The sequence below is a fragment of the Perca fluviatilis genome, chromosome 23 (genome assembly GCF_010015445.1).
Source record: "Perca fluviatilis chromosome 23, GENO_Pfluv_1.0, whole genome shotgun sequence".
In the NCBI taxonomy this organism is placed as follows: Eukaryota; Metazoa; Chordata; class Actinopteri; order Perciformes; family Percidae; genus Perca; species Perca fluviatilis.
The window spans coordinates 21,161,600-21,179,863 of record NC_053134.1 but is presented as its reverse complement, the minus strand read 5'-3'; the positions used below and the strand labels follow the sequence as shown (position 1 = coordinate 21,179,863).

The 18,264-nt window shown below is 40.8% G+C and overlaps 1 protein-coding gene across 2 annotated transcripts in view; it reads left to right on the top strand.

Annotated features, from left to right (window-relative positions):
- The window catches only part of slc13a4 (solute carrier family 13 member 4), a 30,656-nt gene that overhangs the window by 3,993 nt on the left and 8,399 nt on the right, over nt 1-18,264 (top strand). Inside the window, exons 2-8 of one of the 2 annotated variants that reach the window (XM_039791073.1) lie at nt 4,492-4,620; nt 10,235-10,371; nt 11,358-11,533; nt 12,256-12,319; nt 12,710-12,749; nt 12,857-12,943; nt 13,281-13,465. In XM_039791073.1, the coding sequence (XP_039647007.1) occupies nt 4,492-4,620; nt 10,235-10,371; nt 11,358-11,533; nt 12,256-12,319; nt 12,710-12,749; nt 12,857-12,943; nt 13,281-13,465 (818 nt within the window). The remainder of the gene's footprint in view (nt 1-4,491; nt 4,621-10,234; nt 10,372-11,357; nt 11,534-12,255; nt 12,320-12,709; nt 12,750-12,856; nt 12,944-13,280; nt 13,466-18,264) is intronic. The other variant, XM_039791074.1, reaches the window with a different exon arrangement.

The window sequence follows — 18,264 nt, the reverse complement described above, 5'->3', positions numbered from 1 at the left end:
GTAGTTCTTGTTTTTCATATCTCCCTTTATTTAACAATAATGGATAAGGTCTCTACTATTAAGGCTTTATATGCACAATTTCTGTGTTTGCTTCTATTTGTGACGTCAGTTTAGTATGCATATCTCTCTGTCTGCATATGGGTATAAAACCGATTGTGTGCGTTTATGTTATCTGTCGGTTTAAAAGCCCATTTAGCCCTATGCTGATTGGTTCAGTGATTCAGCCTCTCAGGAGTCGTCATGGAATACCAATCATCTCCATTTCCTAACATGTCCACAGATAGCAGGGAGTTGATGAAACAATCAATAGGTTTCTGTTACATGTTGAGACAGAAATTGGCCTATCAGCTGTAAAACTGTCAGAGTTGATTGAATTTGAGATAGACGTACAGTATAAGATAGAAAGTCATACGATGTGATTCTTCCAGAAAGCCAAATTAGGGTTCAAACCTCTTCCTCTGGCGCTGCTTGCTGTGAAACACACAAACATGGTTTCTTTCACCTCCGGCCCTCAAGCATCACATTCTTTTACACCCTCAGAAAATCGTGTGAACTTTCGCCTAGATTAAAAAAAGAATTAAGAAACAAAATATTGACTTTTCATGCTTGTCACAGCAGTTGTTGCTGCTCTGTCATTTACTATTTCCCTAAAAATGTCAGTTAATCTGAAAGGAATCTCCAGGTAGGATGACTTGACTCTTTTTACTTAAAATAAGTTACAATGTATTACAATACATTGTGAATAGCACTGCTCTGCAAGTAAACCTTTAGAAGAAGCTGAAACCTTTTTCCAAATACAACAATTTTAGGTCTGATCATCTTCTATTAGAATAGCAGCATGTATTGACTTTTGTCTGGTTATCACAGAGGTTACATCAGCGGCTTATCGTCCCTGCCTCTCTGCTTACCCAGCACTTTGCCTTTACCTTGAACAAAGAAAAGCACAGATGTCTGAGGCTCTGATTGAAGCCGCGGCAACTATCTTTAGATAAACCAATAGTCAATGATCGGTGACTGCTGAATCAGATACCTCTGGTGTGTATCTCCCTCACTCTCTGAGTTTATTTATTCATCAATGTCTGTCTCTTTTTATCTGTCCATTTGTTCTTAGTTACCTTATGTCACCTCTCTTTTCCTTGTTCCACTCTTCTCAGTGTGAATGACAGATCAACAGTCAAACACTTAGCTTTGGTTTAATCCTGTTATCAGTTTTCCTCATGTTTCCTCAAAGTATAGACGTGCTAGAGACCGACATGCTGATTAAAGGCTCTGACACACCAACCCGACGGCCGACTTTCGGCATAAAAGGCAGTCGGACTGACCGCCTCCCCGAGTTGGTCAAAAGAGTGCCTCGGAACACACCGAAGCGACGCCGATTTGAGCGTACGTTCTGCGCGTGCGCAATACGTCCCTGTAACAGCAGGCGGCGCTAATCTGTATTGTCGCCCAAGAAATTAAAACCGGCAGCTGATTGGACGAACACATCATGTGGGTCTGGCTGCTCCCAGATTTTACAACGGAGCATAATGGCAGCTCGTTTGGAATACGATCTCATATTTTAAGAAGACAGTTCACCGAAACGTGTTTCTGAAAACATTTTAAGCGAGAAATAGGCCATACAGTTGCTGAATCTGTCTTCATTTCAGATCGACAAAGGTCAGTTTAAAAGATTTTTGTGAGATTTTGAGAGGCGTCACACTCATCCCGCTCGTCATTTCCGGGTTAGCGTTCCACCAATCAGATTGGCCATTGAGTCCGACTGCCCGCCTTCCGATTCAACATGTCAAATCGGCCCAAATGAAGGCCGATGGCTCCTCAGACTGACGACGGCACGGAACACACCGAACAGACTCGAGTCACCGACCTCGCCAGACTGTCCGACGGCCAATAATCGGGTTGGTGTGTCAGGGCCTTAAAACAACAGAAATACACAGTTTGTCTTTTGTTTTAAATATCTTTTTTTACCACACGTTTCCTCTTTGTGAAGTTTGTATTTGTTCTGGGGGGATTTAAATTGTTTTCTTTGGCGAGATTTACTTGGATTATGAGCTCAAACACATTGTTCTTTTCTCAGCCTAATCCAATAGCTGTGCCTAATGCCTGGAAATGTCTATTTCCTCTAGCCAAATTAAATCTACAGTACATCATCCAAACAGGAGCACATGTTGTCTCGTTGGAGTGACAATTTGTGCCATGAAAGCCAAACCAATACCAAGCCACAGCCAATCCCAGAACCCATCGGCTATCAGTCTGACCACGATTTTGCCTCTGGGTTCAACAGGCAATATTTCTGGGTTTCCGGTGTAGACAGTGGATATCTGGGCCATAACTTCCTCTTCTGAGTGGCAGTCAGTGTTTACAGTCTGATTTAGCAACTTGAGATGCAAGAATGGAGTTGGAGTACAGAGACGTCACTATAAATGGATATCTGCAAATGAATGCAGATACATAAAAAAAAAGCAAAATCATTGTCAGACAATTTCCAATGGGTTCTGAGATTGCATTTCAGCCAATGCATTACCCTTCTTTTGCTCTCCACACGGACTGTCTACCTGCATGCAACCAAAGCCTGTTCAAATGTGATTGGTCAATACGACTCGCACTACAAACCGGAGAGTTTCCGATACCAAAATCTTATCTCGTTGCCATATAATACATTTCTAAGGCAACATTAAAATAATGTTTGACAACAATCAGTATTTAATATTTTATTAGGCTATAACTAGTCTATATCCACGACGTTGCACTCCCGGGATTGCTCCATTGCCGCCGGAAATTCTGCCGGATTTCACTCTTTTCGGCCAGATGTCGGTTACCTTCCACTTTCTTTGTGTTGGAATTTTAAACTCCAGTGGATTTCTGAGGACTCTGGTTAACTTCTCCTCAGATCTCTGCAGGGTAAATCCAGACAGCTAGCTAGACTATCTGTCCAATCTGAGTGTTCTGTTGCACGACTAAAACAACCTTTGAACGTACACATGTTCCACCAAAACAAGTTCCTTCCCGAGGCTATTTTGCAGAGGCACCATGGCTCTGCCCGGAGCTTAGCGACAATTGTGCTTGGTCAATGAACCAATGGCCATTGGCCAATGAACCAGAGCACGTTTTTCTCCCATCCCGGAATGCTGTGTGGGCTTGCCAGACTGTCCTCCGCGGCGCTGTGGAGGAAGGTCTGGCAAGGCGAGACTAGGCTATAACTAACCAAAACTCAAGTTTGCTATAATTTTCTGGACAACTGCTTGTAATTCAGGACTGTCCCTAGTCCTATGTAACACACTTTGCATTGAAGTCCATGGTTTGAAAGCCTGTCAGGTCTGAACAGGTCTGGACATGCTTCCTCCTGGAGCCCTCTGGCTAATTCTCCCCCCTCTGGGTTTATTCATTTGAGATTAACTGACCGGTTGCTGAAAATATGTTATACTGAATGGTCCTCTTATGTAAAAGTAGCCTACTACAAGCTCACACAGCATGTGGCAGAAGTGGGAAGTGGGGCAGGTAAACAAAACACTATTGAAATATGACATAAAACAATGTGTGCAGTGACAGTGCTTTGGCTCTATTTTTTGACTAATATTTTTCTGCAACTTGCGTGTCAACTGTAAAGACACATTCTTGAATTTGGGATTTAAAATTGTCTGCGGGTGTCATTTTCACAAGGTCTTAACAAATCTCACGAGAATTCTCTTTAGTTTTTAAGGTTGGAGAGCCTGTCACTAAGCCCGCTGGTGTTGCGACAGAGCAGTATGAGAGGCTGGTATGTCGATATTATATAACTATTACCAGATTAATGCAACATCAGTTTGTGGGTGTGCGTGTGAGAGAGAGGGGGAACGTGTTTGTGTGCAGCCCAGTTGGATTTTGCTACCACTCTCATATCTGTCCGATAAATATAAAGCTACAGCCATGAGATCGTTAGCTTAGCATAAAGACTGGAAGCAGGGGTAAAGCTAGCTTGTCTCTGTCCAAAGTTAACCTCCGTATAACCACACGTAAAACCACAACTTGTTTTGTACGAATTAACAAATAAGATGTAACGTGTCACTTAGTGAGCTGTAGAGAAGCTGGTTGGCAGATTTTCTTTTACCTTTGGAAAGAGCCAGGCTTGCCATTTCAATTATATTTTTTTGGCTTTGTATGGCCTTTATTTATAGGACAGATGAAGATAGGAAAGGGGAGAGAGAGGGGGGATGACATTCAGAAAAGGGCCACAGGTCAGAATCGTACCCAGGCCACTGCCAAGGACTCAGCCTACATGGGGCGCATACTCTACTGCGTGAGCTAGAGGTCGCCCCGCTGCTTCCAGACTTTAAGATAAGCTAAGCTAACCGTATCCTAGCTGTAGGCTTCTATTAATAAGTTGCCAAACTAAATATGTCTGCTTTTGATGGTAAGTATAAAAAAACCGAGGATGAACCTGTGTCTTACAGCATCTGGTCGGTAATGAATGACTAATGACTGAATGTCCTTCCCTTTGTGTATTCCCCCTTCCAGGAGGCATGCTGTGCATACGTGCTGATAGTGACGGCAATCTACTGGGTGTCTGAGGCTGTTCCCCTGGGTGCTGCTGCTCTGGTACCCGCCTTCCTCTATCCGCTCTTTGGGGTACTCAAGTCCAGCGAGGTGAGTCTCTATGTGTTGTTAGCTGTCTGTCTGTTAGGAGTTTTAGTGCAAACATTTCTCAGAAGATGAAATTATCTGTCAAACTCCCTTTGAGTTGGTGAGGACAAAAGAGGTAAGTGACAGGAAGCTATGTAGTTAAAGCGCTAACTTTAACTAAACACTCAACTTAGAAAAAGTGTTCGTAGACTATACATTATGTTTATTCTTTATCTTATCATTTTTGCCTGAAATCCGGGTCAAATTCTGGTCCATACCCGTTGGCAGTGCTAGCATACTGTAAGTGAAAATGTATGCAGACAGACACATTGCATTGATGGATATCATTCATGGGGTACTTACATTTTTTGTCACAACATCTCAGTTTCTCTATGAGGGATGTAAATCTTTGGGTTTGAGAAGAATAAATGTATTAAGGAGGAAACAAAGATGCTGTTAGGCCCTGTTCAGACCTGGCATTACCATGTGTCTTTGGTGATCCAATCTCAAGTGGACACTAAGTATGTCAATTCACACCAGGCATTTCAATGCGTCTCCACATACATCTTAAGTGACCACTTTTGATCGGATCTCACTTCCCTGCTATATATGCAAATAAACATGTAGTTACCACATGGCTAGAAATGTAAGATTACAGGAATGTCTGTAGTAGTATCCCACTTTTTTGTGAATTCGGGTACATTTTATGAACCTAAAAGTATATGGTTGTCTACCGGTGGTTCCCGGGGATCTCTGTGCCGCCGACACCGCTGCTTTTGTTAGGCATAGGTGGCGCACAGGGCTTCATGACAGCAGGCGGGCGGGCAGGTTCCAGATTAGGCATGGGCCGGTTACCGGTTTCAAGGTATACAAGGTGACTTTTGAAAAAGTCAAGTTTTTATAACCACTAACATTTTCCGTCATTTTTATGAGTGGTCAAATAGAGAAACTGCAGTTTAGTAACCCGTCTCCCCTGCCAGTGTGCTGCCAGAGTGCTTAAAAATAAAATACATTGTGTTTAATGGGAAAAAAATGTTTTTTACCCAGACGTTTAAATAAAAAGAATATATTTTAAAGTGATATTTTTGGTGATGGTTATCATACCGTCAGAATCTCATACCGGCCCATGCCTATTCCAGATTCCACATCACCGACAGTATGATAATAAAAATCATAACACAAGATTAGCTGTGATTTGTCAGTGCCTACTATGACATGAGAAATACTAACTGATGTTAAAAAATTTTAAAAGGGCCAAAATACACAGAGCTACCTACTATATAGGGCTGTAGCTCCACCTTGTGGAAAAGTCATGCCACGCTACTGAAGAAATCAAAACAATAGAGAAGGAATTTATTTCTTGGCGTGTTCAGGGCAAGCCAAATCACCCGCGTTGTAGAAGACGCACTTGTAAAATATCTCCATAGGCTTTTCGAAAAGTTCAGGCGTCACAGACAAAGCTAGCGAAAGAGTACGTACTCCCGCTTACGCAGAGGATGTCAGGTGAGGAGGCAGTCCGTCAATGTGATTTAAGACGCATTCGCGTACACACTGCTAAAGGAATGTGGCCATATGCGGAATGGGGTTCCGAGCGATCGGATCTCAATGCGTCTTTGGTGCATTCACAGCTGTGCTTGTACCGCTTGGGATGGAATCACTCGGAATGCATGTTAATGCCAGGTCTGAACAGGGCCTTCCAGTGTGTCAACATGTGTCACTCTAAAGAGGCAAAAGTGAGAGTATTAGGGCTAAACCATGTAGGGCTTAACAGGGAATCAGCGATGTTGCGATATCCGGTTGTGACAGCCTGTTACTGTGCTGGTAGTAAGAGTCAGCTGATAAGATTGCTGTATATGCGAATGTACAGTAAGTCCAGATCAGGAAGAAAATGAGTGAAAGGCCTTTCTGTGCTCTGAACCAAGTATATTGTTATTATTATAAGAACTCAGACCCACCTGTAATTGTAATTTATTTATTTGAACTGGGACAATGCACAAAAAACATTAATAGATGTCTTGTGCCAGGTTAGAGCAAATTGCTGGTTTCCGCCTGTAGTCCCTGGGCAGGTAGATGGCGCAATAAAATACAGACAAAGTATTTACAGTATACAATACAGATACGTAAAGTCATAAAAATCTACAGACATTATTGTCCCCCTATCCCACCCCATCTAGAGCTAAAACTAGGACCCCCCCCCCATAAACACACGGTAATTTAGCACATCAATTCACTGGTGGGAGCAAGTCTGCCTTGTTAACAACCAATGCTTATGTATGTGAGCATGCATATAAGTTTCCATGAGGGTTTTAAGATGCAGTGGTACTTATTGTATTATGTGTCAGTGTAAAGCAGAAACGCCACTCAGCTGTAAAGGTTTTATCAGCCATGACTCTATGGGGAAAAAAAACCCATTAACCTGGTACTCATCATCATTATCCCACTGATGTGTCTCAGTGTGTCTGAGCACATGCATTCAAACACTTTACCAACCATCATACCCAGCGCCGAGTCTGCATCCTGGTAAGATTTGATTGGTCGGACTGATTGATGACCGCTGTTCTTATCCTTTCTTATCAGCCATTACATAAAAAGTGAACTGTACGCTTTATGTGACTAAAACACATTGACACACAGTGACAAAGCTGCCCGTTAACACTGCTGTAAGCCTCTTGTGCTGGTGTGCTGTATATAAGCCAGCAGCGAGCATTATGCAACATTATTAGTTTATTACCGTACTCCCAGTCCTCCCCTAAAACCCCCCACTTTCCATCATGAACCCACAAGTGAGTACTGGCTGAATGCACATTACTACACGTGGAACTAAAGTTCTTGACGTGAATGATTAACACTTGATCATATTGGCTGTTTTTAATGCTGGTAATTTAACTGTAGAAATGTTCTCTTAATCTGCTGCCACTCATCCTAAATGTTCACTCACTGTAAGGGTTAAGTGGAACCGCATCAGGACAAACTTAGGCCCATATTTAATCTGGTTAAAGTTTTCCACGTTTTCCAAGTTTTTCACCTTCTAAAGAACCTCCTAAGTTTCTCTTCAAACCAAAGAAACATTAATGGTAATGTTAACATTCATCGGAAATGAGCCTGTTACTATGACTACTGCTTTGTTGGCTGTAAATCTAAATTAACAGCTTATGATAACAAACGTTAACATTGAATTACCTTGACATGCAGGCATTACGTCACCAACTGGAATGGAGCGCGCATTTACCTGCAATCTAGGAGCAATGATTCGCCAAACCTACTTTTTAGCCGTCTTAACAAATTTCTTCAGATTAAATTGTTTTGTACCAAGTAACAAAGATGCTGAGGGGAAATGTATTGGAGTGAAATTATGCATTTTTTGGGGCGATTGCAGTGGAGTAAAAGTCAAAGTTCTCCGAAATATAAATTACGAAGGAAAGTACAGATACGTGAAAATTCTAGCTAAGTACAGTAACAAAGTATTTGTACTTTGTGACATTACAACACTGATTACAACTGAATCACAAGGTTTCTAATAGGGAATCACTGACACTTGTGCAGCTAAAGAACTGTAAGTAGGACAGGTAACCAGTCCGTATATGCATACTGCAGCATTTGTTCTGCGTCGGTCAAACCTGGAACTTTTTAGGGGTGTAAAAAAAAGTTTTATCACGGTACAGTATTATATGATGTGATATTTTCTGGTGTTACAAAGTCGGTCCGGCGATTAGTTACATTATATCAACTCACAAAATGCAACTAAGTTATTTATTACTGAGCTCTTCCAGACATTTAAATAAAAAATAAATTATTCTCTTTAATAAAAAAGAATAAATATAAAGTGGGAATTTCAAAATAAATCTCCACGTTAAAGATGATATGTATCAATATTTTTGACTTTGCATGTTGGATCGGTGACACACGCACACACACAAACACTGGCGCACACACCAGACGCCAGCCACCACGTCACTTCTGTTTACTGATAGCTTTCGTTTTCCTCAGGCTAATTAATTAGCTTGTAAGTGGCGATATTTGGCAGCCAGCCTTCCAAAAGAAAACCGAACATTAACCATTGACCGACAAGCAGGAAACAGAGTCTCAGTTCGCCTGTCGTGGAGGCTCTGCTCGGCTTGTACCGGTTAATGTTCTGTGCATTGTCCCGGTACATGCAGCCACTTTCCTGAAACCGCTTGCGAGACTGACAAGTCCACAGCAGCCTGGGGCGATTTGTCATAGAAACAGTCCTGCTTTTTGAATTTCAAATATAGAAATATTAGGAAAGTCTAAGACTATTCATCAGGGAAGTCTAGAAAGTTGCTCATTCAGTTGATTTTACCATTTTATTTTTTATGAAGAAGGGAGGAGGAGAGTTAAAAGCATTACCCTGCATCCTATATAGTTTCTTTCCTCTCTTTTGAATGCATGGAAATGACAGAGCGAGGGAGTGTGAAGGAGCCATGCGTAAAAAACAGGAGAAAGTGCAGCAGGTTTTAGGTGAGAGGTGAGGAGACGTGGGCTTATACAACACTTTGAGGCCGTGAACCCTGCGGGTGGGAAGTAGAGCAGATTAAAAAGAACAAATGGCAAACTGTAAGTGTTGATCCAAACCAAGGAGGGGGAATTGGGGAAGTGGGTAAAGGAGGGAAAAGCAAAAGGCCCCAAACGCTCCTTCCTGTCTCCCCAGGTCTCATGCTGTTTATTTCCCTAGATTTTCTCTTCTTCTTGTGCCCATCGAACATATTGTAAAAGTTGTTTACCCTTGTGTTGTCTTCCCGTAGAACTGCAACTTTTAGTTTTTTTTTAGACATTTTGTCAATTTTTTCAATGTTCTTGTATCATTTTTTTTCTCCAAAATGCTATAAAATTGTATAGAACACCCAAATTCAATGAAAGTAGTGAAGTGATCATTTATTTTACGGAATCATCCATGTTATTTATTTTTATTTTTTTGACAATGTGGTTGAAAGAAACCCAAATTTCCTGATAAAAACATTTTGAAAACGGGTCAAATTTGACCCGAGGACAACAGGAGGGTTAAATATTTCTTTTTGGGAGAATAAAAAAAAATAGAAAAGATTATCTCAAAAGATCTTTTGATGGACCCAGCTCTTTTTTAATCAATGACTTTACCCTGAAGATCACAAGTACACCAAAAGTAAACAAATAATGATAGATATGTGTCTTTTGCACGCTATAAAAATCAATTGCATTATTTTGGAAAAATCAAATGTCATGTAACGTGTCACATATTGGGTTCGGCAAAAGTAACTTTTGCTCTGGAAAAAAACCCATATGTAGAAAGAGAGAAGCAAGACTTTATTGAGAAGGTTTGGGGACCGTTTGATTTGTTTCTCAAAGGTATGGAGCTAGCAGAGGTCAGCAGACCTCATAATGTGCCTAATGTGAAACGATTAAATTACCTTGAATTGAATCGGTTAGGCAGTAATTTGCTATATGATTTTTGAAATGTACTTTCTTTTGACTTCTGTTCCTGTTTGTCTGTTTGCAATTTGGACTCCATCACCTGTACCTCAGTGTAGATTTGAGTGGTCGAAGTACACTTCTGAAAGTTTGGAACTGTACACTGTGTACACACGGGTTTTAAAATTCAATAGGCTTTTATTTTGAAATGTGCCTCTTTGTGTGTGATAAGGTGGCAGCAGAGTACTGCAAAGACACCACTCTGCTGCTGATGGGAGTCATCTGCCTGGCAGCCTCTATAGAGAAGTGGAACCTGCACAAACGCATCGCTCTGCGCATGGTGATGATCGCAGGGGCCAAGCCTGGCATGTGAGTAGCACACACACACTTTCACACAGTAGCTATTATACACTCAAAATCTTTTGAGTTAGGACTAACCTAGTCTCGCCTTGCCAGACTTTCCTCCACAGCGCCGCGGAGGAGGGTCTGGCTAGTCCACACAGCATTCCGGGATGGGAGAAAAACGTGCTCTGGTTTATTGGCATTTCTTTAAACCAATCACAATCGTCTTGGGCGGCGCTAAGCGCCAGATAGAGCCTCGGTGCCGCTGTAAAATAGCCTCGGGATGGAACTTAGTTTTGGTGGAACGTGTACGTTCAAAAGTAGTTTTAGTCGTGCAACAGAAAACTCCGATTGGACAGATAGTCTAGCTAGCTGTCTGGATTTACCCTGCAGAGATCTGAGGAGCAGTTAACCATAGTCCTCAGAAATCTACCGGAGTTTAGAACGCCAACACAAAGGAAGAGGAAGGTGACGGATATCAGCCGAAAAGAGTGACATCCGGCGGAATTTCCGGCGGCAACGGAGCAATCCCGGAAATGGAACATCGTGGATATAGACTAGGACTAACCAAAAGGTCTTTACTCCAAAGCTCTAGCTGGTTGTAGAGCTGGGCGATATGGAGAAAATCAAATATCAAGATAATTTTTGACCAAATACGTCGATATTGCGGCGACATTGTAGGGTTGACTATTGGGGCTTTCACAAAATATTCACATAATGAGAGTTTAGATAAATAATCATCAGTAATGTGGATGTAATGACTCAGTGGGTAAAGGCAAATAATAGAAAAGCTAGAACAGTCTGGTAAGTTCAGAAAATGACATCACTTTACTGTAATGCACTTATGTCATATTGCGATATTACTATATCCCAAATATAAGACGATATCTAGCCTCATATATATATATATATATATATATATATATTGACCAGCCCTTGCTGGTTGTCCTACAGATAAAAATGTAAAAAAACACACTAAAACACATCATTGGATGTCCCTGTCTTTCCTCCAGGTTGGTGCTGGGCTTCATGTGCTGCACCGTGTTTCTGTCCATGTGGCTCAGCAACACGTCCACCACAGCCATGGTGATGCCCATAGCCGAGGCGGTCCTGCAGCAGCTGATCTGCACCGGCCTGGCCGACGGCCACGTAGACTCGGAGACCGCTGAGGCCCCTGAGGACGACAGCGGTACGTCTGGCTCCGTCACCACAGGGGGGAGGTCACTGAACTATAAAAGCTTTGTTGCAAAAAAAACCAAACAGATGTTGATAGAAATGCTTGCACCAACAACCACACTATAACGTGTAGATGGATAACTGGGGCGGGGTGGGGGGGGGAGTGAGTTAAGCAAACTAAAAGTCTAAAATATGCGATGTGTTATGAAAATTGAAGATCGTAGATCCAACTGAAGCAGAACAGTTAAGCACAGTTCAGACCGAAGATTCGAGACGAGACGAAACCGTTTTAGAACGTCAAACCAGCTGATGGTGGCGCCTGCGACTCAGCTGGTCAAGTCTCCAGAGGCTGGTTTTAGAACGTAATAGAGAAGTCAGCTTGTAAAGTCAGCTACAAACTATAGAACCACAATGATCCATAATCCATTTTATTTCTATGTTACAAACTGTCAAGTGGTTGAGTTGATGGAGTCTCAGTGACTGCCCGCGAGCACGGTAATGTGGTTGAGCGAGCTAGAGAGTGACTGAAGAGCGGGAGGGGCGTTGGAACTAAGCATGGATCACAATAATAAAACGTTGTTTCCGCTGATTCACACTAGAAATGCAACTGTAGCAAGCATCTGACCATCACTAACATTATCCACATTCATATCTTGACGTAAGAAATTATATATCCAGCTACAAAAAAAGTTCCATCTCCCGTTATACACTGGTGATGAATGTTGTTGTCTGCAGCTGTTTCAGACAAAGAAGAGAACCTGGACAAAAACCAGCTGGAGTTGCTCTATCGCAACGACAGGTACGCGCGTATGTGTGTGTGTGCGCGTGTGTGTGTGTGTGTGTGTGTGTGTGTGTGTGTGTGTGTGTGTGTGCGTGTGTGCGTGCGAGTGTGCGTGAGTATTTTCTGTTCACTGGTTGTGAGATAATAGGTAAATAGGGATTTTTCCACAATTTTTCTTTTTTTCTTCCCAATTGCGGGTACCAGTGATTCCCAGTATGTACCACAGTCCATCGCCACTTTTGTGTTATTTCTCTTGTTTTAACCACTTAGTACTAAGTACATTTTAAATTTCACTTGCTCAGATATGCTCCTGCATTTGATTATCGGCAGCATTAATAGTAACCCCAATCTTATTTAACATCGTTAGTTATTGTGAAGTCTTAATTTTCTCTTCCCTACTCCCTCCAGCAGCGACTGCAGTAAACAGGAGCTCTCCACACTGAGTGAGGTGAGAGCCACGAAGGCTTTTTCGCCAAGTAAACAGAAGTCACATTATTAGCAATTCTATAATGTAAGCGGAGTATTTCTCTCTGAGTCTCTTGTTCTTGTCCTCAGGTGCAGACTGGGGAGGTGAATGGTTTGGCTCTGAAGGTAACCTCTAACCAGGAGTTCACCAGGGACACCAATGGATACCTGCCACAGGTGAGGAACACACACACACACACACACACACACACACACACACAATCTATTTATGACAGATGATGAACAGCCTGAGCTATCATAAGAAAAATGAGTGCAATTTCAACAATATGTTTCAGTTTTAAACTGATTTCCCAATTTGCAAAGTCCTCCGGTAAGCCGGATTGGACCCTTTTGGCCTTTGGCCCTTGTTATGGCCCTGGGGCTGGATGTTTGACACCCCTGACCTACAGGTGGATGTGTGACAGTAACACTCCCCAATCCCTGACCAGTTACAGCCAATTCATGTCAGTAACATTTTCCATACATTTGCAATATTCTCCTCACTCTCTCTCAGGTTGCGGTGGAAATCCCAAACGTGAAGCGGGTGAGGGCCAGGAGAGACTCCCAGTATCCCACCAAGAGGGATCACATGATCTGTAAATGCCTGTCGCTCAGCATCACCTACGCTGCGACAATCGGTGGCCTCATCACCATCACCGGCACCTCAACCAACCTCATCTTTGCCGAGCAGTTTAACACGTAGGTACCCATGAGCTCAGTTACCGACCTTCTGGGCTGACAAGCATCCACCGTCCACTGAATAAATATTAAAGCAGCTTTAAAACCTGGTATCAGACAGGTGTTTTGTCTGGTGTTAGCTCCTGTAGACAACATCTCAACCAGAGATGTAGACTTGAGACTTGGTGACTTGGACTCGAGTTGCCTCGAGTCACCTTTTTGATGACTTGTGACAAAAAATAAATGACTTGACTTGAGGCATGATGACTCGGATGACCGGCATGTATTCATAAGTTTGAATGTTAGATGTTCAATATAAAGTAATATTGTTTAATTTTGTCACGTTTCTGTCTAACTATCAAGTATGTTTGTACTATATACAAACTAGCCAATCATTTTATTAGATGGGCTACTAATACCATGTCTTTTCTCTTTATAAAGACCGGATACTACAGGTGAGAGTGCTTTATCTTGGGTGTAAAAAAAAAAAGTGACTTGGTTTGGGACTTGACTTGCCTTAACTAAGGACTCAACTTGACTTGGCATAACCTGTGACTTGACTTGACTTGCCCCAGATGACACTGATCTCAACTCAAGCATATTTAGAGCTTGGTTGGTTTCTTGGCTGCTGTGCTGGTCAGACTCGGACAGTTCATGTTAACTCAGTGTCTGGGGGGGCTCGCAGGGTCTGAGATCAAACTAATCAGCCCCTACAGTCCTGGCAGAGCCAATTTCCTCCAGCCGCAGCACTAAGCCCGGCAGAATGGCCTCTTTCATGTCGCAGCTTGTTGGACAAAGGTCGGGTTATGTGTGTGTGTGTGTGTGTGTGTGTGTGTGTGTGTGTGTGTGTGTGTGTGTGTGTGTGTGTGTGTGTGTGTGTGTGTGCATGCGCCTGCAGAAGTACTTGTAATCCTAAAGTGATGTTACCAAGAACAGCAATCAATCCCCCCCTAAAAAGTCCCCCCTAAATATTACCTTTTGAGTTTTAGTTCAATAAAGTCAAATTGCGTGTAAACCCAATGAACTGAGCCGGACATCTTGAGTTCAAGTCCTCTGCAACAAGTCCATACTAGTACAAGGTCAAGCGATCACATGTTGCATGCTCAGTATATTTCCTTTTTTGCTATGCCTTTTGTGCATTTTCCACATTTTTGGGCTTGACGTTAATCTTTTTTTTTTTGTTGCTTTCAAACGAAGTTCAACAAAATCATCATTTCTCATTTCATGTTATGTCTGCTGAGTCAACAGACAAATGTAAGCATGATTTTCTTTTCCCTCCTGTCTTTTTCTCCCTCTTTTTGTTTGGGGAATTAACCTCTTCAGTGATACATGTATGCATTTTAATTTCTTTATAAACCCCTGGTCTTAAATAGCTCACGTGTTCCAGAAAGATTCCTGCGCACATTCAAAACATTCCACATATCTGTGTTTTCTGTGTTCAAATTTTTGAGACCATTTTTGACAAGAGATGGGGACAAAAGGTGACGTTAATCTTTGTTGATGCATATTTACAATTTATGCAATGATGAAAATCCAAGCTTCTTGCTTACATCAGTCTTCTAGGCCATCATTTACCTAATATTGTACTATAAAACTAGTGCTACACCACTGGTTATGTGGTATTGCTTTATTGTAATTGAACATTTTCAGTGTCCCCAGGTTTTTGTGTGTGCTTTCTTCCATATAAATCATGTGAAACTAAGTAATTGAAGGCGATGGGTCACTGAGGTTTATTGAAGGGAGTTCACACACGATCATCCTCTCTAAATGTCACCTTTACCCTGCTTATTATCCATACAGAAGAGAGCTCAGCGAGGCATGTCTGAGCAAACACAGATTATCACCTGCACAGCGTGGCTCTGTTAGAGCTTCAAGATTAGATTAGATTTAGATTAGGTTAGATAGACTTTATTGATCCCAAATTGGGAAATTTCAGTGCTACAGCAGTAAAATATCACACAGCACACATACACAATATACAAGAAATAATAAATAGGATACAATACAAGAACAGCTATTCAAAAAATAAAGATAATAAATAATAATAAATAATAAAAAATACAAATGTAGATTCAAGTGTCCAATAAAAACGTACAACCTACTTAAATAGTATTTATAAAGATGTAAGTAAAACCTATGTTTGTGCAAGTTGCACTTAGTGCAGTATTGTGATGTACAGCAATATCACATGATGTAAAAGTGCACTGAAGATGAATGACCACTGGTACTCTCTGCACCGTCGGTTGGTTCTGACCCCCTACCGTGGTTCTCTTTTCTTTATACAACCAAAAATAACAAGCGTGACTTTCATCTGTGCAAACATTTCTGACTGTGCCTCACACTGACAGGGACTTTGATGCTGTGTGTCCACATGTCAGTGATCTTTGTGGCTCCTGCTGTTCATCAAGTGGAGCTGTCGAGGGAACACACAACCACTTAGGCAGTGGTAGTACTGAACCACTGACACACAGTCATTTAATGTATTTTCATTTTATATGAGCAATTTTTGTGGCCAACCTCTCTCCTCATGTATTCAGTTTAAAGTAAGGACAGAGCATCTTTTCTCATGTTTTGACACTGATAAAATCAGAACCAGAAAAAGGGGTTTACCGTTAATTGTTACACTTGCGTGGAATTTGCCTTGGTGGTTGGTGCATACATAAACAAACAACCATCAATTGTGCTCATAAGTTTACATACCCATGCTAAAGTTGACTAAAAAGAGGAATAAAAAAATCATCTTTCGGAAATTGATCTTAATGCCTTAAAAATCCGACCTTTTAAGCACACCAATTGTTTTTGTGAATGAATAATGTATTGTAAATAAATAAATGTTCTTCCTTAAAATACAGGGGGCATAAGTATACATACACCTCTGTTAAATTCCCATAGAGGCAGGCAGATTTTTATTTTGAAAGGTCAGTTATGGATCAAAGAATTTAAAATCATATGTTAACCAAAATTAAAATAGACATATAATTTTGTAAATAATTAACTTTATATGTGTGAACTAATAATTTTTTAAATAATTAATTTCATATGCTGTGCCAACTAATAATGTTTTTTTAAATAATTTATATAGATATAAAAACTTAAATTTAGATGTTGTCATGTCAACTAATTATCTTTTGTAATAATTAACTTTTGTGTGTAAAAACTAAGTTTCGACTTCTAAAAACCCCCATGCAAAATAGGGATTAAATGCTTATATTACATAAAAATAGTAAAATACACAAAAATTATAAATCTAACACAAAACCATTACAAACGTAAATACACCATTTACAAATTAAAACACAACAAACAATACACAACAAAACATTAACAAGCAGACACGTTAATAAAAACATAAATTACATTTAACAAACCAACAGCAAATTTACACAACATATCTTCATATGAATTAAATACATCTCAGTAAATGGAGTCACATAGACAGCCAAAAGTACAACGAAAACCCTGCAACTAGGAAACCCGTGGACATGAAAAGATAATTATGGTTTGTCTAACTACATAAATAAACTTTGAATGAAACTTAACAATAAACTAATACAGTGAGTTAATAACACTTAACAAATTATATAATGCTATATGTTTTTTGTTTTAATTAAAATAATAAGATATGAGAATTTTTACAGTGCAGGATACTATGCATCCTGATAAAGTTCCCTTGGCCTTTGGAATTAAAATAGCCCCCCATCATCACATAGCCTTCACCATACCTAGAGATTGGCATGGGGTACTTTCCACAATATCATCTCTCAGTGCAAATCAAACCAGCTATTAGGCTAACTGACATTAAACCATGCCAATCTCTAGGTATGGTGAAGGGTATGTGATGATGTGGAGCTATTTTAATTCCAAAGGCCAAGGGAACTTTATCAGGATGCATAGTATCCTGGATCCATGAAATAACTGGCCTTTAAAAATAAAAATCTGCCTGCCTCTATGGTAATTTAACATAGGGGTATGCATACTTATGCCCCCTGTATTTTAAGGAAGAACATTTATTTATTTACAATACATTATTCATTCACAAAGATAATTGGTGTCCTTAAAGGTTGGATTCTTCCTCATTTTTTTAATTAAGGCATTAAGATCAATTTCCAAAAGATGATTTTTTTTTTATTCCTCTTTTTAGTCAACTTTAGCATGGGTATGTAAACTTATGAGCACAACTGTATATATTAGACATTAATATGAAATAAACAATAAATACAGAAAAATAACTATGTAAAAAATAGCTGTTTAGCTTAAGAAAAAGGAGGAGGTGCTACAGTCAAAATCACTTTGACAGCAACCATCGCTACAGTACATCCAAATTCCATCTGTGGTGGTTTTTCCAATAACGGCATGTTGTTGGTAAGATGAGACGAGGGGAAACTAACTGTCCCTGGGGAAAACTTGGGCAACATCAGGTCAGTCCTAGGTCACAGGTCAGGGGCCACACTGACTAAACTTCAAGTCTTCAAGTGTAAATGTATGTCTGTCTCTGGAAGTTGAGGGAGTCGAAGCAGCCACATGTTGTGTGAATGTTGTGTTCAGGGAGCGTCTCCTTTGAAGGTCAGCAGAAAACAAGCCATAGGGCCACACACACACACACATACACAACTTACAGACAAACACATACCCCCGCAGATAGCCTTTCCCCATAAAGAGATAGACTGGACTTGCAAAACAACAAGATTTAGGTGCCATTACTATTTTTGCATAACCTTAACTTGACAGCTCCAGCAGGAGATAAATGCCTCATGGAAATACACAGAGTTGGGATGGCACTACACAACGCTAAACTGTAGGGCTGCACCTAACAATTATTT